The sequence below is a fragment of the Anopheles bellator genome, chromosome 2 (genome assembly GCF_943735745.2).
Source record: "Anopheles bellator chromosome 2, idAnoBellAS_SP24_06.2, whole genome shotgun sequence".
In the NCBI taxonomy this organism is placed as follows: domain Eukaryota; kingdom Metazoa; phylum Arthropoda; class Insecta; order Diptera; family Culicidae; genus Anopheles; species Anopheles bellator.
In genome coordinates, this window is record NC_071286.1 from 37,803,217 (window position 1) to 37,830,110 (window position 26,894).

The following is a 26,894-nucleotide window of genomic DNA, read 5'->3' on the forward strand; positions in this document are numbered from 1 at the left end:
ATCACGGCAGAACAATTACCATAAAAACATTGTGCAATAGTTTAAGGATTTAGGACATGTCTTTGAGAGAACAATTGGTTGGACTTGGACACGGTTAGATGAGCAATCAAGAGTTTCGGTTTATTTATTAAGATCATTTTTTGAAGAACAGTGTCGAAGCAATCGCACCAGATTTACCACCGGGCGATATTGTCATACGATGAGGAAAGGGATGCACAATGGAAAGAAAGAGAGGAGAGTTATGCAAAACGAGAATAGGAAGAAGTGACATTCGCGGTCAGCAAACAGTTGATCATTCTACCTCCGTAGGCGCTTTGGTTGGACGAAACGTTGGTCCAGTGAACAGGCTTTCCCGGTCAAAGAAGATGGTTATCACAAAGGTTACTTCTGAGGAGCAGTATAAGCAGCTTATCGGGTAAGCCTACCAAATCCGAATCGGCTTTGTTTCTTGTGTATTTTTACTGTTCCTCTTCACGTAGCAGTGCTGCGGCTGTCTCAGTAGTTTTGTTCTCAGCAGAATGGGCCGAACAGTGCAAACAAATAAGCGACGTAATGAATGAACTAGCCAAGCAGCCAGAATTTAAAACGACGCAGTTCGTGGACGTTCCTGCCGAAGATTTATCGGAACTATCGATGCACCATCAAGTTGATTCAGTTCCAACGGTATTGTTCTTTCGCGCTGGGACTGCCATCGATCGTATCGATGGCGTAGACGTGGGCACACTCGCAACAAAGGCACGAAAGTATGCCGGCACATCGGCACCTATTACAAACTCGAGTAGCAACAGCAGTTCTGTTAGTCTTGAGGAGCGCCTCAAAGGTCTGATTAACCAATCGAAAGTCATGATCTTCATGAAGGGAGATCGGCATACACCACGCTGTGGATTCTCCAAGCAGTTGATAGCGATCGTTAACGAAACGGGGTACGTCATTCTTATTGTAATGAGTTTGTTTCTTATGCTAATTGTGCTTGTCGTTTATATCTGCAGAGTGGAGTATGACACATTCGACATTCTGACCGATGAAGCCGTAAGACAGGGCCTGAAAACGTTCTCAAACTGGCCTACGTATCCCCAGGTTTACGTTAGCGGCGAACTCATCGGCGGACTGGACATCATTAAAGAGCTACTGGAGGGAGGAGAGCTAAAGGAAACGCTTAACCCGTAAATGATACAGCACAATAATACAACAATCCATTGGCTGGCATGTTCAATGTACGAATGTGTTTGGTTGGTTTATTTTTGATTAAATGCAGTATCGGCAGCAAGCCTTCAGCATATTAAACAAACGATGTACGTGTACGTGTGTAGAAGACTGCCAACGAAGAACGCAATCGACTTTCGAACAGATAGGTAAAGCTTGGTCTTTCAAAGGTGAAATCGACTAAGTTCCTTTCAAATGTCTGCCTTGCTTATGACGAACGGATTTGCAGAAGAGCGCGGTTTCGACCAACTTAAATAAACAGGGGAACTAATGATGCACTACTCTGTTTCTTTTTTCTTTTGCATCTCTTTGCTAAATTGGGCCAGCTTCATCTCCATTACTTCGCGGATAGCGTCGCGTATTTTGGACTTTTCCATCCCCAGATGCTCAATCTTTTCCATTTGTGTTTGCACATACTCGACACGCCGTTTGAAGAATGCTTTGGCGCTTTCGACGTCCTGTAACGCAAAGGCATACATAAATTAGCGTAACGTTCCGTAGCAACAAATGCAATATTTGCTGCGTTTATTCTTACATTTTCAACGTAATAGCCAGTGCCCACTTCGATTATGACATTGTTGGCATCCTTAATCGTTCCCGGCACGTACATGCTCCTATGAAGAAACGATTGGAACCGTTACGATGGGTTTGGCTTCTCTTCTGTAGGAATAGAAGAAAAACTCACCCAGTAAGCGGCACCATAATTTGCTTTCCATTCCAATCAGGTTTAAAATGTTCTAATGCCTCCTTCGATGCAGAGTACTTCGATCGAGCCATCTTCATAGTGTTGAGCGAGTCCTGAAAAAGTGTTAGCTCCTGGAAGAAAAGGAATTTGGTAACTTGGCAAGAAATGAGGCATACACAATCCCACGCACCGGCATGTTCTTACCTGGTCTAGTTGGTTCTTTAACTGTGTCAGCTGCTGAAGATTCAGTGTGTTTAGGTCGATCTGCTGCATCTGCGGCTTTTCGGTAGAAGATATTTGGGCCATCGTGGCGGTGGATCTTGGCTGTGCGGGAGACGATATGCGGCAGTGATAAACAAATGAAATATAGACTACTTTCACTGTCGTGTGCGTCGTGCGACCCGTTGAAGGTAAATTTGTTTTCCTCCGTTCCTGCGATTGCGGACTGTGCTTTTCTCGATGCCCTTGTATGTCAAAATTTCATCCATGCGGGATGGATGGAGTGCCTCGATGATTTTCGATGCTACGTAAAATTTTCACTAGGTTGGGTTATTCGAATCAAAATTACATACATAGGAGTATTCATTTTATTTTCATTATTGCGCCCTTACTCCCACCACACATTCAATGAAAACCAAAATATATGGCGATATATTATATCTACTTTAGTTAATTGAAATTGAGTCAATTGTCCATCTCTCAAGGAACTAACGGTCAGTACAAGATTAGTAACTTTTACAGCTGATGCTGCTACAACGTTGAAGTGATTTAATCAATCAGAATGCATTTTTTTAAACATTTAGACGGCAACGTTTTCAGAACGCAATAACAATTACGTACAAACGTTTGGCCGGATTACGCCTCATACTGTAAACCCGGCAGTAGCCATCATACCCAACTGACAACTGGTGGTCAATGTTTATGTTTTTTTCAGACACCGAACAAACGTCGAGCCCGTCGGTAGCGGTTGCTCCTCGAACAGCGACTGTGAGATTTAGTCGCGGTCCAGCAATTGTTTGATAGTCAAGTGATCGAAAATGAGTTCATAACGAACTGCGGCAATTTCTAGACTGCCTCCTGGTGTTTAGAATTAAAAGAGGTGCTTCTATGCCGCGTAGCAGTGTACGTGTGAAGCCCGCACAAATCCGGAAAGTGCAATTAACCTCAATAAAATCGAGCGATTTTGGCTGTGTGCATACGCTGTGGAAGGGATCTGCTTTTTAAATTCTAAAACACATCATCCCTCTTGCCACCTCGCTTCGAACGATGGTGGTTGACCTCGATCTCCAGGAAGCGCATCCATCCGCGGCGACAGCTGGTCACGGGCGATCGGGTGTAGTTAAGTACGAGTAAAGTATCGAATCAATATTTACCCTCCAGCTGGCTTTCTTACCAAGTGTACCTTGATAAGAGAACGCATATAGCGGCTATTCCAACAGCACTGATGCTGATGGTTGGCTGGCAGCCTTTGTGTATTTATTCGTGTAATTTTCATTTTCAGATTAGAATGGAACCAAATTATGAAGATCGCAGACGAAGACAATCTAGTCGGCCTGCGGCAGCTAGCTGTCGGTGGAGAACTTAGGGCGTCCCCATTTCGTAGCGTTTGTTGGGCCGTCTTTCTGGGCGTACTTCAAGCACCCGGTTCGAAGAGCTGGCCCGAGCAACGCCGTGGCGCCCGGGACCACTACCACCATCTGAAGAACCGCTTCGTGATGAATCCACATCTCTCGACAGACGTTAGCGACGATCCGTTGTCGCAGTCGAAACAAAGCCTCTGGAATCAGCACTTCTGTGACCAGGAACTCTGTGCTGTGATAAAACAAGACGTTGTTCGCACCTTTCCCGGTGTTGACTTTTTTCGCAAACCCGCGATACAAGAACTAATGACGAACATTCTTTTCTGCTATGCTCGGCAGTTTCCTGCCATGTGCTACCGACAGGGTATGCACGAAATATTGGCTCCACTAATTTTCGTCATCCATAGCGACCAGCAAGCCTTGGCTCACATACAGGAGCTGCATCCGGATGTTAAGTAAGTTGCCTGTTGCCACTGACCGTCGAGCTGTTGTCTTTAATTCTTCTTCTCATTATCATTGCAGCCGAAACCTCACAAAGATCTTAGATCCACAGTACCTGGAAGAAGATTCATAGTAAGTATCCGGGCGGATTCCGCGTAAGTATTCGCCGATGAAGTATAATTGTTCGTATTATCTTTCTTTCTGCAGCGCAATCTTTGCCAAAATTATGGCCCAAATTGAGTCGTTTTATCGAATCACTGATGTCATTCCCACTGCTACCGGATACTTTCCTGCACAATCCCCCAGTACACCGACCACGGGCGTAGCTAGGATCGCGTGTAAACGGAAGCCGGAAATTGAAGTAGTCGAACAGTTAAATTACATAAAGGATAAGATTCTCATTAAAGAAGATCTCCATTTACACAATCATTTGCTGAAGTTGGACATCCCGTTGGCTATTTTCGGAATGTAGGATAATTTGACTGGAATGCCGCGGTTCTAAGCGTAAATGGTTAAAATCGGTCAACTTTTTATACTTTTAGTCGATGGTTAAGGTTACTTTTTGGTCGTGAATTTGCTCTTCAGGACCTGCTGCTGTTATGGGACGCAATTTTTGGCGAAAGTTACGACCTGGGGTTAATAAACTTCGTCGTTGTAGCGATGCTGATACGAATCAGAGACAAATGTAAGATGTTTTGGTAAAGAACTTCACTTCCGTCCTCGAGATTAATGGCCGCTATTTCGTTGCAGTAATATACAGCGACTATACGACCTGCCTTTCATACCTAATGCGGTATCCGACCAACATCGACATTTCTCTCGTCATTCGTCACGCGCTGCATATGAAGTCGCCGAAGCTATACGAGCGCCCCATCGGTGCAATGGTTTTCCTGTCATCTCCCAAACACCAACTTACACAACCGCTGCAAACCGCAATACGATCAAAAGCCACAGAAACAAACCCACACAAGTATTCAACGTTGCCTACGGTGCACCAGCGTCGTGCCCAGCTAGCAGTGGACCATCCTCTTCAAAGCCGGTCCTCTCAAGTGGAAGAGCGCCAACGGACGAATTCTTTGCCTCGAAACAGTGCCTCCGTTCGCAAAGCTACCGCAGGCGAACTGCGCCAAGCCGCTTGTTTGGCTACAAAAAAAGCTATCACGAAATCGGCACAAACTGAAATGCGCGATCCGACGATTACCGATGGTTACCGCGAAGATGTAAGACAACGCAAGTGCTAGAGTTATTAAATGCAAATAGGATTATACAAAATTAGAGCAGGGTACTAAAAATGCCTTCTTTCAGGACCCCGAATTGCTTCAGATTGAATTACAAAACACGTACAACATCATGTCGGTTGGACGAGCGAAACTGCTGCAGTATTTAACCGTACTACGGCGCAACATGCCGCAATCGAATCCGCACGACGAGGTACAACAATCGCTGGAGGGAATTGAAGAGATCTGCTCGCTGCTAAAACCACGCTACGACACGGTGTTCCGGGTTCCGGCACCAATTGATGCAGCAACCGAAGCAAACGAAGACCCGCAGCAGAAAGTCGCACAGATGTACCGTCCGGCGTCGGCAAATGCAGGTACGAGTACCGCCCAGCGCAAGCAAACGCCTCCGAGCAGTTTGAATCTACAACGATCCTACAACTACGACCTAGATTGCCGTAGAAATAGTGCATCACAGCCTCCCACGCAGTATGAAATTCCGGAAGATCGTTATAGCAAAATAGCAACCAAGAAGCTGGCCAATCGGAAGGAGGTTGAGATGAATGTTTTTTCAAATGATTGTGCCGATCAGCGACGACGAATGGACGATAAAGACCTCCCCAACGCTAACCCGCTCGGACATGAACTCTCAGAATGACGATTCTAAAAGAAGTATTTTTGTTGTTATTATAATATTGCGGAGAAGTATTTGTCTGTGTTTACTTGTAGACTTATAACAATAAACTAATAGTTTGAGAAGGACATAATAATCGAAACGGATTGAAAGTCATTTCTATGTTTGAAGTAAGACAGTGTCGATTCCGTTTCTCCGCTGTGGTGTGCTTTACAATCAAATTTTTGTCATAATTCTAAACAAATCATTGGACAACAATCAATTATACATTTACAGATAGAGTCTGCTAAAATATGGTCGACATAGTTGAATTAGAAGAACCTAAAACATAAATATCAAATTCGTATGATATGTCCGACTTTACTAAAATCCGGCCCGCTACGCGTGTTGTCAGACAAGTCGAAGTTGGAACTTATTACGTGGAGGATGGGTTCGTTATTTTATTACAAAAAAAAGGTATTAGAACCGCTAAACGCTGGAGCGATGAGCAGTAATGTGCAAAACCTTTTATTGCAGTATTCTCAATTTTATTTCAATTTTATTTCTCATTTGTTGTATTCGAACGTCTAATTCATATCGATGCAAAAATTACTTTGCGTTAACGTTGGTAGGCTCATCCCCTGGAACATAATGCCAAGCAAATCGAAAATACGCTCTAAGTTATAGTTATTTCTATTTCATTCTTCTTTATAATTATTTGGTCGTTTTTACAGTTCGTTTTAGATAAAATATACACATTTTAATTTTTATTCAATACAAAAAGGCAACTTTTTTTTTGTTTTGCCCACCCAATAGAGGCGCGACAAACATCACATTTATCAGGAACACATTCCGCATTTCGCAAGGCATTATTTTAGCTCTTTCGTAAATTATTTTCTCCCTCTGTTCAAAGAAATGAAATAACACGTTTGTAAGAATATCATTACATAGATTAGAATCATACATTACAATTACATCATATTTGCATCGTACTGACAAAATGGGTATTCCGATGGTAGAGCAGGATTCAACTCAAACCCGTGTAATTCTTATGCTAATTCCAATTTCACAAGGCAAAAAAAAGGCCAAACATAGTTGTCGAGACAAATATGACCATCATGTTCGTAATAACGGAAACTTATCGCACTACATAGAGCAATTTGTTTCGAATACATGATCTTGTCTCGTCTTCTCAGTGCATTGATTTCCTCGAACGATTTTTTTTTGCTATTTTCGGAGTTTGCGTGGAAGACTTTCGTCGGCTTAGTAGGCGCTTAGTGAACGAAACATCATAAATAAATAGCTCTTTCAGCAGAAGCATTTTGCAGATAGGGCATTGCTGGAACATCCCAGTTTGTTGGCACCTTGTAACGCAACGGCCACAAAACGCGTGGGAGCAGTTTACAATTACGGGGGAATCGTAAGACTCCAGACAGATTGGACATTCGTTACCTGCAAATTGTTCAAAGTTCGCGGGGCCTAGTAGAAAGTAGAACGTAAATTTACCATTTGTAATATAATAAGATGACTTGAAGACAATTTAAACAATAGATTTATTTTGATTCTATTTACCTCTGTTCCTGAGATTGTACCGAACGTGTGTCTCCAACGGTGCAGGGCTTACCGGCCGCTTCGATCGGTCCAAAGCTGCCGCTTTCATGTTTAAGATGTTTGTTTAAGGTGAACCTAATAACTGATCAACTACCTTTCCATAAATCAATTACAGCGGTAACCTATGGAAAACAAAAAACACCAACAGATAGTGAAGCTAACTGTTCCGAAGAACCGGAAAGCGGGAGTTGGAATGAAGTGTCAACAGAACTATCAATAACAACACAGCCCGGCAGTGCTGCCAGATGGGTTTTTGTTAACAAAATCAACGAAGCTTACAGACTGACAGTTTTGATACTACAGTTACTTAAAGTAACTAGTACAAGTTATTGTACGGTAATGTTGTGTAGAGAGGTTTTTAGCGTAATCAGGACGCGTGCCCACGACTTTATTGTTAGGCCAAGTCGCTGGAAAACCGAACCATTCGATAATAACTTGGTTTTCCTGTTTTAAACGCTTTCCAAGCGCTTCAAGCGTTTCGTTACATTTCATACAGAAATTCAAGTAAAATGGAAAAGACTATTGATTTTACATGAGATTTAGCTCCGATGCTAAACGCTGGTCAACCAAACAGTTTGTCACATATTTTAGTTTTCGTGTTTTATTTCGTTACGATGTCCGCAAGCAAGTAGATAAGTTTCAGTTTTTACTAATAAGCAACTGAATTCTGTTTTATTCGTAATCTTTTACTACATCTCGTTTGGGAACTTACAAAATTGTTCGTTGCTCTCTGCAAACTTTCTTTACAGTGGAGTTACTATAAATAAGCCAAAAGTAGAAAATAATGCCGAACCAGGTTTAGCCAGCATTCCACGCGTACTGTTTTTTTATCAGTTTGCGAGAAATCTTTTTCTCGTGTACCTTAGAATCCTTACGAGTATAAAATATTGTCCGTGGATGTAAAACGCTTATAGACTTTTTTCCATGAACGAATAATGTTGTTCTATTTCTCGAAAGCTTGTTCGCACTTGTTCACTCTGGCAGGCGGCCGGCACAAAAAGTTCTACATTCGTCGACCAAATTCGAAAACGGTTTGAAATCTGCTATGATTAGTTTCGTCTGCTACATATTGCATGTCACCGATCGCGGCTCGTTTAAACCTTTTAATCACGCGATCACATCGCACAGGCCACAGCATCGCCGTTGCCAGTTTTCATATTAGCAATTCGTTCTCGACCGATATCGGGTCCCAGCAACATATACTTCCAGCGTGTGACAATCTGGTTGGCGGAGGTCGTCTTGAATCGTGTGTGACGAACACTGCATTCGCGAGCCCTCACGGACGTTCTCAGCGGGCTCGTCGATACACTGCCGGTAATGCCAGTAAGATGGTGCTAACCTTCATGTGCGCGCCATCAATCGCATGATCAAGCCTCGCTCAAGTACCAACAGAGAGAACCCACGAAAAAGCGGAAATTAAAGGTAGAACGCAATCTTGGCCACCGCCATCACGAATCGCTAATAACTAGAGTAATCCCGGCAAGTGCAGTGCGGGTGTCACTATAGTGATCGGAACACCGGACACGCTTGGCAGTAGTAGCTGCCGCGCGGTGAACAGTTTCACAGCCAAACTTCCCAACCCTATCGGAAGGTGTGCTGTGGTCGGAAAAAATAACCGTTTTAGACAAAGTGTAATTAAAAGAGGGCCATCCGTTTGTAGTACTGCGTCATCTTGCACGCCGAGGCAATTAAGGTTGAGTGGACTCCTTCTCCACGAAGGACTATGGCGTTGGCGCTGGCAGTTCAATTCGGACGCATCCACGTCAAGGCGTTGGCTGACGTCAAGAAAGTACCGAGCCTGATGGAATGATGGGGGAAAAAGTTTTGGGTTTAGCATTCTGTTTTTTTGTTGTCTACCACTGGGCCATGGCTAATTCCCCTGGTGGCTCGATCATGCTTGAAACACGTGGTCGCCACGGAGTGTGTTTAGTGTCGTTGCATCGGAAGGAAACGTCATTCAAACACTGCGCACAGCGTCCCTGGAAGCGGTGCGAGTGGAAAGTGTCCAGAACCTAGGGCTGTTTGCTTTTCCTGCGTTTAGGGTGCAATGGAAACTCCCCTCAATATGGACGAAGGTGTGAAGTTTCACACGTCACGCGCCATGATTAAGTGGTGCTGGGCGGCCCCTCAACTAATACGATATCCGTTGGCGGCTCGGTTTTAACCAAAAGTCGGCAGCGCGGATGATTCAAAATGCTGCCGCTAGAATTAGTAACGCCACTTAGCTGCAAGTTTGCCCCGAGGCAATAAATCATCAAGGCGACAAATAATGAGGGTGTTAGTGTTCAACGTATAGGTTTTGCGAGGTGAGAGTGGTTTTCGTACGGTGGCCAAGTGCTCCTACGGCTTTTCCCACCAACTAAGGTGAGCTAGTTTTTCACACTTTCCGGCACTCGGAAATACCCTGAATATTGGGCAGATGTCACATGTACGCTGAAATGCAGCAATTTGATGAACTGATACCAAACGGGTGCTCGGTACGCTCGCACGGCCCGTGATCTTGAGCTTGGGTTTTGCCTTTCCAATAATCCGAGGGCCGTTGGCAGAATGCATAATTCGTCTGTTCATCAGATCTATGCGCCATCAGCCGGTGGGTGTTTAAATTCAAAACAATCATGCTTGCGGCTGTGTGTGCTCCGATCCGCTGCCACATTATGGTAGGTCGCCGCGTCACGACCCCGCTCGCGTGGCCTGCGTACTGCGAGCTGGAACTGGAGACACCCCGATCGTTCTGGTGTTAGATCGGCCCCCGGCCATCCGTCGCCACCACAGAGGTTCTACGTGCCGCTCGGACCTCGGAGCATGGTTCGCGTTCGATCGCACCGATCGATGACGTCGCACATGTCTAGCGCACCATTTTTGCGCGCGGTGGAAAGCGCAAACCCGGAACGTGAAGGCGGTGGCGGAAACCGGGAGAGACCAGCGACGATACCTGTCGCGGGGTGAAACGGCACCAGCGCCGGCCCTACTGGACCGGGCTCGGGTCCGGACCAAAGTGCGCACGGGACGGAGCGATTCGAAGCGAGAAAGCATGCGGCTCGGTCAAGGAGGAACGCTATGTGTGTGCTGTGTGTGGCCGACGGCGGGCGGTGCGGGGTGCGGGAAAAAAGCCATGCACTCAGCAGGTAGGACGCGCCGGGTGACGGGGCCCCGGGTCAAGCCCGAAGAAGTGGGGTTAAATGAAAAGTTTTATAAAAGCGCCTGCCCAGCGACGAACGCCGCTTATTACGCTGACTGATCGCACACCGAGTGGATCGTCGTCGACGTCGCGTCTGACGATCTGTGCAGTGTGACCCATCCCAATTTGTGCGGGCCCGAAAACTAGGCTGGACACGCTGTCTGTAGCCCTTGGCCGACCCTTTCGCCGTTGTGCTTTGTTCGGTACGGATCGCGCTTTGCTTCCTGTCTTCCAACTTCCGGCGACACGACGAACGGAACCCCAGGCGAACTGTTGGCGTACGGTACGGTGATCCAGTGAAGTGACGACCCGCGACCAGTGTTGTTCCTGTGTTCCGCCCGAGTGGCCCGAGTCTGAGGCCGGAACATTGGCCATTTCAGTGGCCGGTTGTGGGCGATTATTTTGAGTGGTCCGGCGAACCGTGTGAAAAGCCGAAACTTGAAGCCAGAACCCGGGCCGAGTCTCGCAGTTCGTAAGTACCCTGCACTCGATTTACTCGAACCCAGGCCCAGCCGTCCCTTTTCTTGTGTCCCCTTGCGCGATGCCAACCTTGGCTTGGGTGGGCTTTATTGGTGCTTGCGGTGCTTGTTGGTGGTGCGTGTTGCGCCCGCTGTGACCAATTTGTCCTTTGGTCAGCAAATTGGTGGAGGCCGGCGGCGCGCGCGGTAGGACCGCACCGCAACCGAGGACGGATTGTGTGGTCATTGAGTTTTATGTTTTTACACCCTGCTTCCTTCGGATGGGTCGAAGAGTGTCTGGTTCGATGAGCACCCGATAGCAACACCTCCACCCCCCACCGCCACCCGGGTGGGCGCGGTGTTTGCAACTATATTTGTGTGTGTGTGTGTGCGTGTGTGGTGTGTATGTGCACAACAAATGTGCGGTAGGAATGTTCGGTCGCTTTACGAAAGGCGATTCTATTGTCGGGGGGTTTGTTTTCGAGGGCACACACTGGCAACGGAAGGAATCGGTTTCGGGTGCAATCGGTGAGCGCGAGAGGAGCTCTAAATTGGCAGGTGACCACCGCCGCCCACCGCCCACCTGGCACGTGTTCTTTTTCGCAATGGATGCGTCGCGTGTGGAGCGAGCGCTGAAAAGGATCGACGAGCGGTTTGTTGTACCGTGATCTTGCCGTAACGCGCTCTAGCCCCATATCGCCAGAGCTAGAGCCCCAGATCCCAACCCGAACCGTGGGCGCCGGCGACGGCAGGATGCGAAACGGTATCGTAACATTTGTCACGTCCACCGTCGCCCAGCACGTCCGACGGACGGGCATGTTTGATGCAAACTTCGGTATGTTTGGATTGTGCATTGCGTGAGTGTCACACGAACCCCCGGGAGCGTCGCCGAAGCGCCAGTGGCAATGAACTTGCCACGCCACGCTTCCATTAAAATTTCCGCCGGCCAAAGATGGGGATGGGCTTAAAAAACAATAAATGTAAAGGGTTACGAACGCTTTCCTGCGGACTCGGGGATCTCGGTTGCTCGAATTCAAATTAACAACGATCCTCTACGGCATTGGGCGAGTCTCTTGGGGAGAAATGGAGGCGCGGTGTGCAGTTTAGCCATTGGCAAGGCCAGCCAGTTCATCTGCCGTGCGGTGGGTCAGAGATCATTCAGGGATCGGGATCACGCGGTGGCCCTGGGATCGAGCGCCCGGCGTAACCTGAAACCTGTTCACCGGAGGCACCGAGCCATGTCCTTCGCGCGTCCGGCGCTGCACGGACCCGAACGGGCTGATGAATGGGATCGTCTGTTCTGCTTCGGCTCGACCCTAGGGTTGAACCTGTCCTGTTGGCCGGTCCTTACTGTGTCAAGTAAAACAGCGTCCGGGCTCCGGGGTCAGCCCCGGCCGGCTAGGGCTAGGGATTCTTCCGCCGTCGACCTTGTCTTGGCGGTCCGGTCTCGTTAGCACTTCATGCGCACGGCGGCACTCTCTCGGCACGGGCTCGGGTGCAATTTCATTTTAATTAGTGACGACAAAAACCGCCACGGCCCATCGCTGAAGGTCGCCCCAACCCAACATAGGTCCCCCGGTTGACATAACCGTGCGTGGCCAGCCAGCCGTTTTTTTTTTGCTCTAGCTGTCTAACCGTTTGTTTCTGGGGGAAGCAACGCCATAAAGTGCGCCCAGGTGCTGGGTAATACAACGGATAACGTGAGCGAGAGGTCGAAACAAAATACGAACCAAGACGATAGAGAAAACTGAATGTCCCTGTATGGATTAGTACTCTTGCTGTCTAGCCGCCGGGTTGACGACTTCCCGAGACTGATCGAGTTCCCTATCCCGGACAAATGTTGGCCCAACATAACGTGGCGCTGGTCACGTATCTGTTTACTAAAAATAGATCCGAAGGGTGGTTCTATCCGGATTCACCTGCGTGACCTGCCGCACACGGGGCCTCATCATACCCGCCGTCGGCTATTTCATCGAACTACGCTGCATTTTCGGGCGGCCCTTCCAAAACGGGCTCTTGGTGCTGAAGAATGTGGTGGTGATTTACCGGTCCACCGGAATGTCCCGTGAACTTGACCGTTTCGACCGCGCACCGTGCCCTGTCGCCGTTCGCCTTTTTCCCCGGGTGAAAGTGTTGGCCACGTTACGACACCCATCGTTCTAGCACTTTTCTACCCCCGGCGTAGAATCGCGTGGCGGTCACGTGCAGCGCTGGTGTTACAGTTTCGCTCGGCAAGACTCAGCTAAACCGGTTGATCCTACGCGCCCGACGTGCGATCACACGCTGCTTCGGTAGGCTGGCACACGTTCGAAGGCTCTCTCTTTACCGGCCACCAACGATACCTATACGCGTACAGCCAAGCTACCATCCGTAAGGTCCCTAAAGAAATCCATTAGATGGTCAAGATCAAGTGTGTGCCGCTGTCATTGAGGTTCCGTTTGCGGTGAAGGCTTCGTTTTTACATTTCATACAACTACGGTCACCCACAGCGCTTGACGTACGGGTTGTAAACTGGCACGTTGTAGGGCATACATCTCCGGTGTACAGCCATCACAAGCTTCTGGTACCAATAGAAAGGCAGGAAAAAACTTGAAACGAGGCACGGGAAGTACGACCATAAATAACAAGCAAGTACGACATTAGCCGAGGTTTTTTTTATGGACCAAAGCAATTGCACAGGCGGAAAGTGTTCGGGGCAAACTTTTAAAATTAGAAAGAGCTAGTTTCATGAGGTTTAAAACGGTTGTCGATAGTGCCGTGATAACATTCCGTTCGGTAGTGTTTCGGGTTCATCGCTTGTGATGAAGTCTTTCGTTTAGTTGGATGCACCAAAGCATTCTAAGTAATGCTCGGGATGAAAATCCCAACATAAAGCGAGTGCCAGTGGCTCCACTAGTTAAAGGAATTACCCAACTTCCACCGGGACCAGAACAGTGAAAACCACACTCAGCGGAACCAACCATTAATTAGAGAGTTGATTCTACGGTAAATGGTAATTCACCAAAAAGCCAAAGGTTTTGAAGAAACCACCGAACAACCCGACATTCGTGATTGGTAGTCTCGACCACACCGTGATCGATGAGATCGATCAAACAGTTTTCTCATTCAAATGCCCCACCCCAAGGACACGGACGCCATTGCGTAACGCCGTATGAAGTCAGTGCGGCCTGGGCCTGGAGTCGCACTATCAGAGATGGGATGGAAATGTGTGGTTGAGTAGCAAAAAAAAGAACGCCCAAATACCCGGTGGTATTTGCCGATGGCCGTAAAAGACGGGAAGCCATAAAGCGAAAATGTCGGTGCGTACGAAGGTAGTACACACTCGCAGACCCTCGCAGGTCCCGCTCAAGAATACCAATGAAGGTGTATCCCTTCCCGACCGGTGGACCGGTCAATCAAAATTTAATGTAGTCGCTTCTGGTCCGATCCCCGGTTTGGGAGTTTCGACTACGGCGACGGCGCAAAACGCACCGATTTGTCGAGGCCCACAATAGCGCGCAGCGCGACGATAAACCCGCCGGGAAGGGACGTGATTATAATGGTTAACTTGGTCCCACTCCGAAAAGGGTGTACGGTGCGTTTCGTGCGGAATTCCAGGATCGCACGCTCGGAAGACTGTAGCAATCTCGACTCTCGGGCGGATTCATCTGTCGGGGTCTACGATCGTGTCGTTGCCAGCAGCAAAAAAAAAAAACAGCGTGCATAACCGGTTCAGAGGTCGCTTTCTCCACCGGTTTTGATGTCCGGGTCAGCCCATCCTTGCCCGTTGCCATCGCATCCTTGCGCAACGGCCTCGCCCCGAAGGGCTAGGGCCGTGCGAATTTCACCGAAATCGAAATGACGCGCAATGGTAATGATGGTTCTCGTTTCTTCCTCCAGCTCCGTCCAGCGTCGCACCATGGCCCCGAACGTCCTCGGCAACTCGTTGCTGCTTGCCGAAGCATGCATCGAGCCGGAAGATCGCAACAACAATGGCCCGCTGTACAAGAGTAAATCCCTGCTGAACGTACCGTCCGCGAGCCCACCGTCCATTGTGGGAGAGCTGAAGGTAGGTGGCAATGGCCGTAGCATGGCGGCAGGTCGTCCGGAAGGCTCTAAGTATCCCACTTACCGTCCACAGCAAACCGGTGCCAAGGAGCCAGCCAGCGCCAAGCGACGGTATAATAATGTTTACGTGTGGCGAAACATTATCGCATTCATCTATCTCCATCTCGGATTCCTGTACGGTGGCTATCTGCTGGTGACGTCGGCCAAGTGGACTACCTTCTGCATGGGTAAGTAGCAACAATCCGTCGGTGTCCTTGCGGGTGGTCCTTTCTTCCAGAGGCACCGGACCCCTCTTCAAGGGCTTTAGCGGGTACACCCCCCAACTGATTCTCGGACCGAGATTCTAGGGGAGACTCTTCTTGATTTATTGCCTTCGGGCCGGCCAAAACGGTGATTTGGTGTGGAATTTACGACCACTTCCTGACGCGCTCACCGCGAAGGATTGGAAGTCACTGTGTCGCGCGTCGAACCTTCGGTCGCGCGGTATCAACGGTCCCCGAATTGGTCGTTTGCGATCTCCGGCGGATGCCGGGCGCGTGATTAATTCCGCGAGCGTCACCGGGCCGGGCGTGACGTGACGACAATGATCGATCAACCACCTAGCCAGTACCTCGGAACGTGCGCACAAAGGCGTCTCTGTGGAGCGGGACCAGAAGCCGGGACATCCATCCATGACCCAGCGCCCTGGTCAATGGTCTCCGGCGCGACGCGTTACCGTGCGTTACGGGTGCCTTTTCCGAAGGGCCCAAACCGGAAACCGCACAAGGGTGCCGATCCGGAAGGCTCAGCCCGATCGGATCGAAAGTGAAAGTTGGTCCGGTTGGTGGGCAAAGGTCAGCGCGGATGGGGTAGCGATACAAAAGCGGCCCTCCGTCGCTTCGCTATTATTTCTGCAAGTCCGCCAGGGGAAAGTGACCAAACACACATAGAGAGCGCCGAGAGGGTTGAAGTGCACATCCCGAAGGGTCCGGCCATTGTGTGCGGGACAAATGCGGGAAAGAAAGTGCAACCTGCACTCACAGCTGTTCATACAAATGCCTCGTGCTCAGCGCGATCCGCGTTCGCGAAAGCGCAGATAACATGCGCGAAGGCCGTCGCAGCAGCAGAGCAGACGGCCAAACTATCGATTTCCATTCCCGAACCGGACAGGATGGTGGCCGTTAACGCCGTAATTACTGTGGCGACGCGAGTGACGCAAGGCCCGCCGCCAAACCATATGGCATCACGCGATACGCCAAGAGTCCCTCGGGAACGATCGGGAGTAGAAACGGTTTCGGGGGTGATTCCGTATTCTGTGCATGTCTCGTTAGCGTCACGGCCGGCCCCTGTGGGAACGTCAGTAGGGCAGCCACAGCTTGGCGGCGACCTAAGAATGTGTGTCTTAACCCATTATTGGGCGCGCCGGGATGGCCGACCGTCTTCGTCGTCGGGGCGCATGCTAATGACGTAGTATGTGCCGCGCAGCATTAGCGCTCGTTTCGGTGCCGTGCCAGGCTGGCGAAGGACCCGGCCCATGTGCGTCACGCTTGCTCCAGGTCTAGAGAGTGCTGCCAAACACTAACTAGCCAATTGACTGGGAATTAGTTGGGATAATGAAGTGCCCAATTGGCGGGACCCGCTGCCCGCCCGTAATGACATTATCCGACGGGTTCTGAGGGTGTACCAGGCGTGCGTGTGAGTCAGCGCGCACGCAACCGATGGCCACCACGTCAGCGCCGTCACCCAAGGACACTCTCAATGTCGCCCGAGTGGAAATTATTAACACGTTTTTGTTTCCTAATCGCCGGAAACGCACGGTTTTTATTGTCGGCTCATCGAGGACTCCCCGGCGGCCCCGAGGCCATAAATCAATAATACCGTGTGCGTTGCGGAACGGAGCAAAAAGGGATTGACGTAGAAAGAAAGGGCGAACCGAATGGCAGATCATTAGGCAGATCGGTTCGTCTAGAACATCGCAGACGTTGGCGCTAATGCAAACGATACTTTTCGTTTAACTTTTTACCGTCGACCACCGGCCACCGCCATTGATTAATAGGTTCCGGGTCCGGGCGCGTGGGGGACGTGCGCAAGTGAGCAATTTGGGCGGAAATTGGCTGTTCGCACCCGCAATGGGCGCGAGTGCTCAATGGGATAGTTGCGAAGTGAATTGCGAAAATTTGTACGATCATGCCCACGCAAAGAATCGTGCGCGGGCGCTATCAATGCCAATGTGGCCGCCGATTAGTGGCGGATCATCGTCACTAATATGCCGAGCGAATTTGGCCGATCGTTTCCGCCCAGCGGGGGAGAGCGCGCCCGAGAGAGAGAAAGATCAGGTTGGCTAAAAAGAAAACCATTATTTTTGCGTGAATTTCAAAACTTTATTGAAGATGGTTCCGATCGTACTATTTGCGTCAAGCTTGAACCGCTTTGCTGCCATTTGCCAGAGGTAGTCCTCGTATAGAAGTCTTGGTCCTTTTGGGCGAAAAACTTTAGCAATCTATTTTTGCAGTCGTCTCTTGATCACAATTTCTTATCACTCACGAAGTTTTGCAATGCGTGCGAAGGGTGATAATCGCTTGGTTATAATCGGTCTTCTGTTGGCCGATCCGGGCCGTTTCTGGTCAATTGCTATCTCGAAACAGTTCAGTTGTTGACAGTAGAGATCTGAATTTAACATTTGTCTATAAGGAAGCAACTCATAATAAACGATTCCTTTCAAGTTCCTCCAAATACATAGTAGAACCTTCCTGGCCCGCTAGTTCTGGTGGAGCTGCTTCACCACGCTCAGTCTACGATCGTTTGCCGATGGAAATTCGATTGGCACCCAAACATCGAGTTTCTTTGTGAATCCAGCTTTGCGCAAATGGCTTTAAACTGTTCTGATCTTTAGCTCCTGGACGATGCTGGGCGACTGCTAACATGCTGATCAATTTTGATTATTTCTGTGATTTTATCGATATTTTTGGGAGTGTCTTTTACCATTTTCATTTTCACCTTTTACCATACAAAATCTGTAAAATGCCCCAAATTTTCCCTTTGCTCACTTCCATTGTTCCAAAACCTTGTACTTCATAACTGAATGGAATAAACTAAAACAGTGCAAGAATGTTTCTTAGTGAGAAATTACCCCTTTTGAACGAACATAAGCCAATTATTTGCATAATATTGGGTCTGCAAATTAATTCGTGTGGTTTTTATTCGATCCTATCCCCATTCGGCATTTTCAAGATAGGTTTTGACCGCTTTTATGGTGTGGGGTCGAGTTTTGTCATTTCGAAAAATCAGCTTATCATGACTTTTAACCCATTCTCGTCGTTTAATGGTCAAAGTTTTGCTTCAAATGCATTTATTGTTGCTGATGGGATTGTCCTTCAAAGATTTCATAAGATTTTAAAAGTCCAAAGTACACCAAACCTTTCATATCCCACCATATGCACATCATAACCGTTGAAAAGTGAAAATTTCGCTTTGGTTTCGAAGGACATGGTTCACCAAGCTGCATCGAGGCCTTTTTGGGTTGAGGATTCTTATAATAACTCCCCTCTTCATCATCAGTAACGATTCGGTACAAGAACCCCTTTCTTTTTAGCCGCGCAAGCAGAAATTCGCAAAATTGTTTTCCGTCTTTCAATGTCTCTTTTTTCAATTCTTGCGGAACCCCTAAGACATTTTTCTAATCATTCCCATGGCACTCAGGCGATGGGAAACTGTCGTGTGGACAACTCCTAACATTTCTGAAAGTTCTTTTTGCATCTGACATGCATTCCGTTCGAGCAATGCTGCCAATTCTTCGTCATCAACCTTTTTTTACTGTTCAGGTCGCTCGTGGTTTGAAAAGCAAATTCACCACCTTTTAACGGTGCAAACCACATGCGAAACTTTAACAAAAAATATCCTATACTACGTTAGATGCGTAATTGCAGTAACTATCAAACATATATTTCATAAAAAAATGTGACATTTAGTGAGTAATGCGATTGTTGTACAACCGCACGAATTAATTGCTACACCTAACATTATTTTCGGTGAAATGAGGGGGGGTCCTTTGAGTTTTCTTCCGTGCTGACGTTTCTCTGTCCAATTCGTTCGCAGCACTGGCGATGGGTTCGTGCGGTGCCCTCGGCATCACGGCCGGAGCGCACCGGCTGTGGTCGCACAAGGCGTACAAGGCGAAGTGGCCGCTGCGCCTGTTCCTGATGCTAGCGCAGACGCTAGCCTTCCAGAACAGCGTCTACGAGTGGGTGCGGGACCACCGTGTGCACCACAAGTTCACCGACACCGACGCCGACCCGCACAACGCGACGCGCGGCTTCTTCTTCTCGCACATCGGCTGGCTGATGGTGAAGAAGCACCCGGACGTGAAGGCGCGCGGCCGGGCCGTGGACATGAGCGATCTCGAGCAGGACGCGATCGTGATGTTCCAGAAGCGCTACTACGCCCTGCTGATGCCCCTGTTCTGCTTCGTGGTGCCGACCTTCCTGGCGTACTACTACCTCGGCGAGACGTTCTCCAACTCGTGGTACGTCGTCGCCATCTTCCGGTACGTGCTGTCGCTGAACGCGACCTGGCTGGTGAACAGTGCCGCGCACATCTGGGGCACGAAGCCGTACGATCGGTAGGTATCCCGAGCGAGCGGGACTGGTGCTGGGCAGGATCCGGCGGAAGGAAGGAACCTACGAGTCTCTTTTTCTCCTCTCTTCCGGCAGCAACATTTCACCGACCAACAACACGTTCGTGGCGGTGGCGGCGTACGGTGAGGGCTGGCACAACTACCACCACGTGTTCCCGTGGGACTACAAAACGTCCGAGCTCGGCACGTACAGCACCAACTTCACGACGGCCGCCATCGACTTCTTCGCCCGCATCGGCTGGGCGTACGACCTGAAGTCGGTCTCGGACGACCTGATCCGGAAGCGGGTCCTGCGCACCGGCGACGGCACGCACACCTACAGCGAGCAGGAGCTGACGGCCAAGATGGTCGATTACGTGAACCAGTTGGACCACGAGTCCGAGCAGGCCGTCTGGGGCTGGGACGACCAGGACATGAACGAGCAGGATCGGCTGGACGCGACCGTCAAGAACCGGAGCGACTGATCGACGCCAAGTGACACACACACACACGCACACACCATTCACGGGATGCTTGCACACACACACAAATAGGGGAAAGAAGGTGTTACGTTTGTTTTTAGTTTCTCCGAGCCTCTCTGTCCTTTCTTGCTTCTTGAGCAAAACCCCCTTTCCGTCGTAGGCTTAAGCACTCCTAGTAGCACCGCTGGCAATGCTGACAACCGGTGCCCGCTAGAGGGCGTCCGATGAACAGAACACAATGGCGACGAGAGGGAGGGCAACACATCGCAACAACGCATCGTGTTTATTTATTGTTCTATCTCTACCTTAGCTCTAGCTTAAGTTTGGATTAAATAAAGTATCAGAAACCAGAGAACCTTCCGTTCCGTTGCGTCTCGGCAGGATGGCCAGGATTGGGGCTGCAGGGGAATATTTGGCTTGGGTGAGTCTCCACATCCGCTTATTGCACCACGTCCTAGCCTCGTCTGGGGAGTTTTCTGGGCTCGTAAAGTTTGGCGCGGCCATTAGTTGTAGCCCGCGTTGAAGTAGACCGTCTGTTTGCTCTCCTGTTCGGCTGCGTGCTGCTTCGCCAGGTACATGATGGCCGCGGCGAGGGCGGCATGGTTCACGATACTGGAGAAGATGGTGGCGAACTTGAGGATGGGCAAGACCATGGGCAATACACCCGCCAGGAGCATCGAAGGTAGCAGAATCAATGGTACGCCCAGCTGCAGCACCGTTTTCAGGCCCTTCTTTGCCTTGTCCCGACCGACTTCACCGTCCACGACGGCCACCGCTTTCTTGACGGAGAACTCCAGCTGGTCGGAGCCGCTCGGCGTCAACCGTACGGCCAGCCCGGGCACCAGCTGCAGATCGACGATGCGTTCGTTGAACAGCAACCGCAGACCGCGATCTATTCGCTCGTTCACGTCACTTCCGTTCAGCGCGAGCAGCCGATCGCTGAACAGCTTGTTGTCCGCGGCCCGGTAGTCCGGCAGCAGGATCTGCTGAACATCGTGGGTGAGGTTGCCGGTGTTGGCGAACCGGTAACTCTTCGATTCCATGTTCTGCAGCAAATACCGTTTCCCGCAGTCAACGATCGACACGTGCTCCATGCAATTCAGCACCCGCAGTGGTATCGACTTGATGTACGATTCCCGGGACACGACGTCGGTCTCGGTGCGCAGTTCTGGAGCGAGTAAATAAATGTAGTGAACGAAGTAAATGAGCCAGTGAGTTATCGAAGTGAGAAGTGAGAAAGTACCTGGCCGTTGAAAAAGGTGCGCGTCTCGGCTGGAGAATCTGCTGTGAAATTGCTTGCGCGTTTCACACCTAGAGGTCGCTACCACCGCCACCAGCAATAGCAACAGATTTTGAACGGTTTTTGAATGCATTTTCGGTGTGCGGCGTTTTTCCTACAAACACGCAACTTTTCCGCAACCGCCGGCCACAAAGTTCACAAAAAACGCGGCTCCCTTAGCACGCACGCACGAGTTTCGGGAGTAGGGCTTTTCGAGCTTCTGATCACAGACCGAAGATGCGGCGCCGGCGCCACAGATCGGAGCAGAACTGACGGCGGTCTGACTGGTGCGAAGCTCAAATTGCAACTGATCGTGAGCCGGGGCCGGCAGCTGGGCCTTGTTCTCGGTCCACAGCTCCGTGCCAGCCACCGTGGGCTGCGCGAAGAAAGTGGAAAAACCACTCCTAGCCACTGGTTGTACCGCAACTTTTCCGGACCAACACCGTGCGGCCTATTACTGGCCCCGTGCCCCGGAAGCCCACGCGGAGGCTCGCAAGCTTGTAGCCGGGGCAGTGAAATCGATCGATTCCATTTTGCGACTGTTTGTGAGACTCCTAGGCCTAGAATATGGATCACTTTCCTTCGCGTGACGGCGCATCCCCTTTTCGCAAGGTAAGGAGCCGAGTTGTTCCGAACGTGTCCTGTTTCCGGTGCAAATGTAGGTCTTGGCAGTCGGACAGCATTTTCGCGTAGCGTTGTGTTCCATTTCCTGTGTGTGGCCGAATGCCGAAACAAGTTCCACGGGTGGCTCAGGGTCGGGAAGTTTCGCGTCGGGCCCTTGCCGGGAACGGTGAAGATGACCAGTTACAGTTAATTCAATCAAGTCTGTACAGGTTTTTTTTTAATGGCCGCGCTTCCAGCTGGCTGCGAGTACTTCGGTTTGACGTTTCGGGCTTCGATGATGCACTCGGCGGCGCGGCAGGGCGGAATCTTGCTGATCCGTGGTCTATTTCGGAGCACCTGCGATGCGCTTGCCAGGTGACGCTGGAGTCGCTTGAGTCGGTACTTGAAGCCGTTGGCGCATGATGCGCTTCGCAGGAACCGGGTGCCGGCGACAGCGTTAAATCGAAGAGTAGATTGAAGCGAACGGGATGAGGAAAATGGATCAGACAGAACGATAAGCGATCTCGTGCCTTAACGGTAACTGATCTGTTACACAGCAATTTGCTTTCTTTGCGCCCGTTTTCGATTCGGAGCGATGATAGTGGATGCCACGCTAATTATGACACTTTTAGCGCTCGATTTTCGAGTAAATTATGCTGCAAAAGGCTTACAAGACTTTTTACCGTTTTTTTGCAAACCGCCTCCAGGTTTCAGCATAGCAACGCAAACACTTCATGTGGAGGCCATTTAGGGTATACTTTAAAGTTTACTAGTCTACACTATAAAATGTAATAAAATATAATATAATATGGGGAGCACTAGCAGAGGACAGCTGGATAGAGTTGCAACTTTTATTACTGTAAGCGATATTCTATTATATTTACTGTTCCAAAAATGCGACGTAACGTATTTAAAAGATTTCTATTGCAGCTATTGTTTTAGTTACACCCAAACGGCCTTGCCATGACTTGTAACGATTTAAGATGAATGTTTAAGATTTGTTAATAGAGTATGCGTTACACTAGTTCAATTGGTTGTAAAATAGCACTGATTTTTAGTAATTGACCGAACAGACAAACTTTTGGTATCGAAATTTCAGTCGAAACAGCTTCTGTCTCCAGCTATCAGCATGCATTATCTAAACCATAAACTTTCCAAAGTATTCCTAATTTGTGAAAAATGGTTTAGGTTTCAATTTTCTACTTATACAACATTGGAGAACATTGTTAAAAATGCTTGACAAACAATTTTAATTTAAATAATATCCTTGCAATCAGTTTAAATAGGTTCTCTGTTAAGCAGTGTTGGCAGAGAAATGGTGACTGACGTGCAATTGGTGACAAAATTGATAAAGACTACTTACAGGACCCATGATTAAACGAATAATACAAGTAAAAAAAGGAAGTTTTTCAATTTACTCCATACGATGTCTGGCCGAACGGCTAACAAATTACCTTTCAAGCGTTCGTTAAACGAAAAGATCAAAGACTTTTGAATCTAATTTGTAACGCCGGGCGAACACCCCCAGCAAGGTACAAATTTAACAGTAAGTTGACAACGCGAGCATCCCCGACGATCTATCACGGTAATGATGGAAAATTGTTCATCATCATCGCCGGCCGAGTCCGGCCAGGCGGGGGACTCGGTCGGTGAGAAATATGTGGATTGAAAAGGGAAACCCGCAGAACCCACTCATTAGCACCCAGATGCATCGCTGGAAAGTTGTGCCCTTGAAAGGGGACTCCGATCGGCAGCACGGGGCCAAGTCAAGGGCTACAATCGCTGGTTGCGCACAGTGTTGCAATTATTGCCGCGCGGCCACGATCCAGATTATCGATTTCGCGGATGGTCCAGCCACTGGTTTTTCTGTGCCATTTTCCCGTGGACACTCCGTTTCCAGTCCAGCACGGCTAATCGTACGCTACCGTGGATGGATCGTCCCGCGGACGCAACCTTCACATCGACGGACATAATCGACGCAGCTAATGGGTCATCGGCGATTTGCATCCGGCATCCGGTAGCATCGCGTCCGGGGCAGGGTTTTCCCTTTTACGGCCTCGTGAGGAAAGTGACCGAAAGCGAGAGTTTTTCCGGACGCGATCGCCCACCGATGGTCCGGTGGGTGAAATCAATCCTCCCGATTCGCTGGGCACGCGTCCCAAAACGAACGGGCAGGCCGCCATCAAAGTCGGTCCCCGGCACAATGGAATCGTGCAGTGTCGGTTGTCGTGCTTTTTGGGGTGCTTGGAATGTGGGGGTGTATGACACCTACCACCCACCAGAGGCGGGAGGTGATTGTTTTTTTTTTGGGGAGCGACCACGACCGGCAACCGTTTAAATGCCAACTAACCGATTTTCGATGACACAGTCAGTGTTCCAGCGGCCGTCCGGTGCAGTTCCTCTTGCTCAGGGTTTCGTTCGATTCAAAACGTTCTAACGGCGCAAGCTGAAATCGGCAGAGAGATTTAGAGATCGAACGTTGCTCCAAAAACCGAACGAAATGGTTGCCTTTGATCGCCGTACGGCCGTGGTTGGTGTTGTGGTGATGTGCGCCATCCTGAACCTGGCTTACGGGGCCGAAACGGCCGATGGCGTACTTAACGATGGTGATTTGGCAGGTTAGTGAGCCACGTGGCGGCGGACCAGTGCGCGGCTAGCGGCTAATCAACGACCGCAGTGCAAGTTGAGTTAATTGCGGGCGAAAGTTAACCCTCGGGTGGTTCTACTCATCCGCATAAATGGGTCGACCTCCTGCGGGGGCCACATCCGAGCAACGCGTGCTCGGTGGGGCAGAACAAATTTATCACTTCATTGTGCGCCGGGGCTTGTCATTATACGTGGCACGTTCGCAATATCTCAGGACTTGCCGCAACAACGGTCGATAAACACAGGCCGCCCCAGCTTTTCGGTCTATTTTTTCTAACCGCGGCCAGTTCATTCCGTGACCGAGAAAACAGAAATTGAATTGCTAGGATTCCGCCACTAACCGCCGGCTCTAACTCAACCTTGCAGAGGGACGCACCTTCGGGCACCACTTCCTGAAGCGCATCAGCTACGCCATGATCCCGGCAGCTTTCGTCGTCGGCGTCATCACGACGCTACTCTCCGCGCTGACCGTGGTGTCGATGAAGGGCCTCGGAGTTGGCGTAAGTATTCCGAGACCGGGACGGAGTGTTTATAGAAAGATCCCGTAACACCGTGAAAATGTACTTTATTATGGTTGCCTTCTAAAACGTTAGTATAAGTTTAGCTAAAGTCCAATGTTTTTGCGTGAATTTCAAAACTTTATTTAACGGCTGTGGCCGATGGTACGATTTGCGTCCAATATGCACCGTTTTGTTGCATAATTTGTTACATTTTTTATGGTAGATTCATAACGTCTCTCTTATAGAAGTCTGTGTCTTGTCTTGTAGAAGACGTGTGTTGTGTTATCCTGATGGAACACCACACCTCTTCTGTGGGCTAATTCTGGCCGTTTCTGATCAATCGCTAGCTTTAAACGGTCCACTAGTTGATAACGGAAGCAACTCATAATAAATGAATCGTTTCAAGTCCCACCATATACACAATAGAACCTCCCTGGCCTGGTTAGTCCTGGTTTGGCCACCGATTGAGTCGCTTCATCACGATCGTTTGCCGATGGAAATTCGATTGGTACCCAAACATCGAGCTTCTTACTGTGAAATGTATCCTTTACAATGAGCAAAAAACTTGACATTGTTTAATCGACAGTTTACGGAGGATCATTGTAAGCTTTAACTCATCGGCACTAGTTGACAATCGGTGCCAATCTGAAGGTTATTTTCTAACTAAGCCATCCACAAGCAACAAGACACGGACAGGGTCGGAGAAGGGTCACCCAGTTTGGAGTCACCCCACACACTAATGTACCTTAAAAACACCCTGTTTTTCCTTGTGCTTTCTACTCTGGAACAGGTCATCCTTTTGGTGCTTACTATCTCGCAAGTAATTGCCCGAAGCTTCCCGGCCCCGCTGCCCGCGCCACTTCCGGTGGCCTACAGTGCGCCCGCTCCGGCCCCCATTCCGCTCGTCTACAAGGACTGGTGACGTGTGTGACTCTGTGACCCGCCAGTCCCGCTGCTCTAGTTCGTTATGATAGTTATTTATTTATTTATTTTGCATATGGCCGTGACCGGCGAGCACGCACCAAAGATCGTTAAACCTATACCAATCGGGCCACCTCCGATCGAGGGCCGATCAGATTTGGTGCCGAATAAATTTCTCCACAATTAAAAATTCTGCTCCCGTCCCGTCGGACGTGCGCGATCGTGTCTTTAATTTCACATTATTTTCGGCGAAAGAACGCGGCGCCAAGGGTCCGACTGATTGGGGCCCCCCCCCGTCCCTACCGTCACGATCACGGTCCGCCGTGAAAGTGTCCCCCGGGTGTGTATGTGAGTGCATGTGTCCGGTGCCATTTCCTATACCGGCTCCCCCGGTTGTCGTCTTTCCGGGTGGTGCCGATGAGCAAGAGACATCGGCTGGCTGACTGGCACTGGCTCGCCAGAAAAGGGAACCTGATCTAGATCTGGAACGGAACGGTACCGGTACCCGACCCCGGCCGGCGGCCTCATTCGCCAGACGAGCCCACCGGTGTCACTTGATGGAGCGCGCACACAAGGTCCCGCGTGTGGCCAATTTTGAAAATCCGCCAGAGCGCGAATTTTACGCATCCCAACGCAACGTCAACGCACCCCGTGGGAGGGATTCCCACCCCCGACACGTGACACTCTGGGTGAGGTTTTCACTTTCGTCACTCGGCTCGGCTCGGCACTGAAAGGTAGTGCCAGGGAATTATCATAAAAATGACGGTAACACGCCACACGCCACCAATCAGCGCGAAGTGCAGCGCGTGGAAGATGCAGATTCTTGGCTGTGGCGAGGT

General features: G+C 49.6%; 6 protein-coding genes across 8 annotated transcripts; 4 read left to right on the forward strand and 2 right to left on the reverse strand.

Annotated features, from left to right (window-relative positions):
- Window positions 1-286: 286 nt before the first annotated feature.
- On the forward strand, window positions 287-1,484 carry LOC131212405 (glutaredoxin-3). 2 transcript variants are annotated; one of them, XM_058206263.1, is made up of 3 exons: window positions 287-415; window positions 480-923; window positions 990-1,484. In XM_058206263.1, the coding sequence occupies exons 1-3, from the start codon at window positions 366-368 to the stop codon at window positions 1,165-1,167; spliced, it is 672 nt and encodes a 223-aa protein (XP_058062246.1). In that variant the 5' UTR covers window positions 287-365; the 3' UTR covers window positions 1,168-1,484. The 2 variants fall into 2 exon arrangements, with proteins under 2 accessions (XP_058062246.1, XP_058062247.1); XM_058206264.1 differs by having other exon boundaries at window positions 289-415; window positions 483-923.
- LOC131212406 (probable prefoldin subunit 5) lies at window positions 1,208-2,348 on the reverse strand. Its single transcript, XM_058206265.1, has 4 exons — window positions 2,093-2,348; window positions 1,889-2,019; window positions 1,739-1,817; window positions 1,208-1,661 (listed from the first exon to the last, which is right to left on the reverse strand). Exons 1-4 carry the CDS (start codon window positions 2,192-2,194, stop codon window positions 1,482-1,484), a joined length of 492 nt encoding a protein of 163 aa, XP_058062248.1. The 5' UTR covers window positions 2,195-2,348; the 3' UTR covers window positions 1,208-1,481.
- Window positions 2,349-2,908: 560 nt separating this feature from the next.
- On the forward strand, window positions 2,909-5,868 carry LOC131209852 (TBC1 domain family member 5). Of its 2 annotated transcripts, XM_058203001.1 has the most exons (8): window positions 2,909-3,237; window positions 3,390-3,923; window positions 3,991-4,041; window positions 4,117-4,377; window positions 4,452-4,594; window positions 4,660-5,129; window positions 5,215-5,503; window positions 5,579-5,868. In XM_058203001.1, the coding sequence occupies exons 1-8, from the start codon at window positions 3,155-3,157 to the stop codon at window positions 5,782-5,784; spliced, it is 2,037 nt and encodes a 678-aa protein (XP_058058984.1). In that variant the 5' UTR covers window positions 2,909-3,154; the 3' UTR covers window positions 5,785-5,868. The 2 variants fall into 2 exon arrangements, with proteins under 2 accessions (XP_058058984.1, XP_058058983.1); XM_058203000.1 differs by having other exon boundaries at window positions 5,215-5,868.
- A 4,759-nt stretch (window positions 5,869-10,627) lies between these two features.
- Window positions 10,628-20,448, forward strand: LOC131209044 (acyl-CoA Delta-9 desaturase). Its single transcript, XM_058202014.1, has 5 exons — window positions 10,628-11,000; window positions 14,866-15,034; window positions 15,107-15,260; window positions 19,108-19,630; window positions 19,722-20,448. Exons 2-5 carry the CDS (start codon window positions 14,885-14,887, stop codon window positions 20,107-20,109), a joined length of 1,215 nt encoding a protein of 404 aa, XP_058057997.1. The 5' UTR covers window positions 10,628-11,000; window positions 14,866-14,884; the 3' UTR covers window positions 20,110-20,448.
- Window positions 20,449-20,609: 161 nt separating this feature from the next.
- LOC131207495 (uncharacterized) lies at window positions 20,610-21,479 on the reverse strand. Its single transcript, XM_058200110.1, has 2 exons — window positions 21,350-21,479; window positions 20,610-21,274 (listed from the first exon to the last, which is right to left on the reverse strand). Exons 1-2 carry the CDS (start codon window positions 21,477-21,479, stop codon window positions 20,610-20,612), a joined length of 795 nt encoding a protein of 264 aa, XP_058056093.1.
- Window positions 21,480-24,488: 3,009 nt separating this feature from the next.
- LOC131211206 (protein apnoia) lies at window positions 24,489-26,056 on the forward strand. Its single transcript, XM_058204598.1, has 3 exons — window positions 24,489-24,606; window positions 25,001-25,134; window positions 25,925-26,056. The coding sequence occupies exons 1-3, from the start codon at window positions 24,489-24,491 to the stop codon at window positions 26,054-26,056; spliced, it is 384 nt and encodes a 127-aa protein (XP_058060581.1).
- The last annotated feature ends 838 nt before the right edge of the window (window positions 26,057-26,894 follow it).

Bases quoted from the DNA above. Each gene is read 5' to 3' on its own strand.
- LOC131212405 (XM_058206263.1), top strand. From the start codon at position 366: ATGGTTATCACAAAGGTTACTTCTGAGGAGCAGTATAAGCAGCTTATC. The intron at 416-479 runs GTAAGCCTACCA...CTCTTCACGTAG, and splicing joins CAGTATAAGCAGCTTATCGG to CAGTGCTGCGGCTGTCTCAG. The intron at 924-989 runs GTACGTCATTCT...TTATATCTGCAG, and splicing joins GCGATCGTTAACGAAACGGG to AGTGGAGTATGACACATTCG.
- LOC131212406 (XM_058206265.1), bottom strand. From the start codon at position 2,194: ATGGCCCAAATATCTTCTACCGAAAAGCCGCAGATGCAGCAGATCGAC. The intron at 2,020-2,092 runs GTAAGAACATGC...CTTTTCTTCCAG, and splicing joins TAAAGAACCAACTAGACCAG to GAGCTAACACTTTTTCAGGA. The intron at 1,818-1,888 runs GTGAGTTTTTCT...GTTTCTTCATAG, and splicing joins ATTATGGTGCCGCTTACTGG to GAGCATGTACGTGCCGGGAA.
- LOC131209852 (XM_058203000.1), top strand. From the start codon at position 3,155: ATGGTGGTTGACCTCGATCTCCAGGAAGCGCATCCATCCGCGGCGACA. The intron at 4,042-4,116 runs GTAAGTATCCGG...TTCTTTCTGCAG, and splicing joins TACCTGGAAGAAGATTCATA to CGCAATCTTTGCCAAAATTA. The intron at 5,130-5,214 runs GTAAGACAACGC...GCCTTCTTTCAG, and splicing joins CCGATGGTTACCGCGAAGAT to GACCCCGAATTGCTTCAGAT.
- LOC131209044 (XM_058202014.1), top strand. From the start codon at position 14,885: ATGGCCCCGAACGTCCTCGGCAACTCGTTGCTGCTTGCCGAAGCATGC. The intron at 15,035-15,106 runs GTAGGTGGCAAT...TACCGTCCACAG, and splicing joins CCATTGTGGGAGAGCTGAAG to CAAACCGGTGCCAAGGAGCC. The intron at 19,631-19,721 runs GTAGGTATCCCG...CTCTTCCGGCAG, and splicing joins GGCACGAAGCCGTACGATCG to CAACATTTCACCGACCAACA.
- LOC131207495 (XM_058200110.1), bottom strand. From the start codon at position 21,479: ATGCATTCAAAAACCGTTCAAAATCTGTTGCTATTGCTGGTGGCGGTG. The intron at 21,275-21,349 runs GTACTTTCTCAC...TACTCGCTCCAG, and splicing joins GCACCTTTTTCAACGGCCAG to AACTGCGCACCGAGACCGAC.
- LOC131211206 (XM_058204598.1), top strand. From the start codon at position 24,489: ATGGTTGCCTTTGATCGCCGTACGGCCGTGGTTGGTGTTGTGGTGATG. The intron at 24,607-25,000 runs GTTAGTGAGCCA...TCAACCTTGCAG, and splicing joins TAACGATGGTGATTTGGCAG to AGGGACGCACCTTCGGGCAC. The intron at 25,135-25,924 runs GTAAGTATTCCG...ACTCTGGAACAG, and splicing joins TGAAGGGCCTCGGAGTTGGC to GTCATCCTTTTGGTGCTTAC.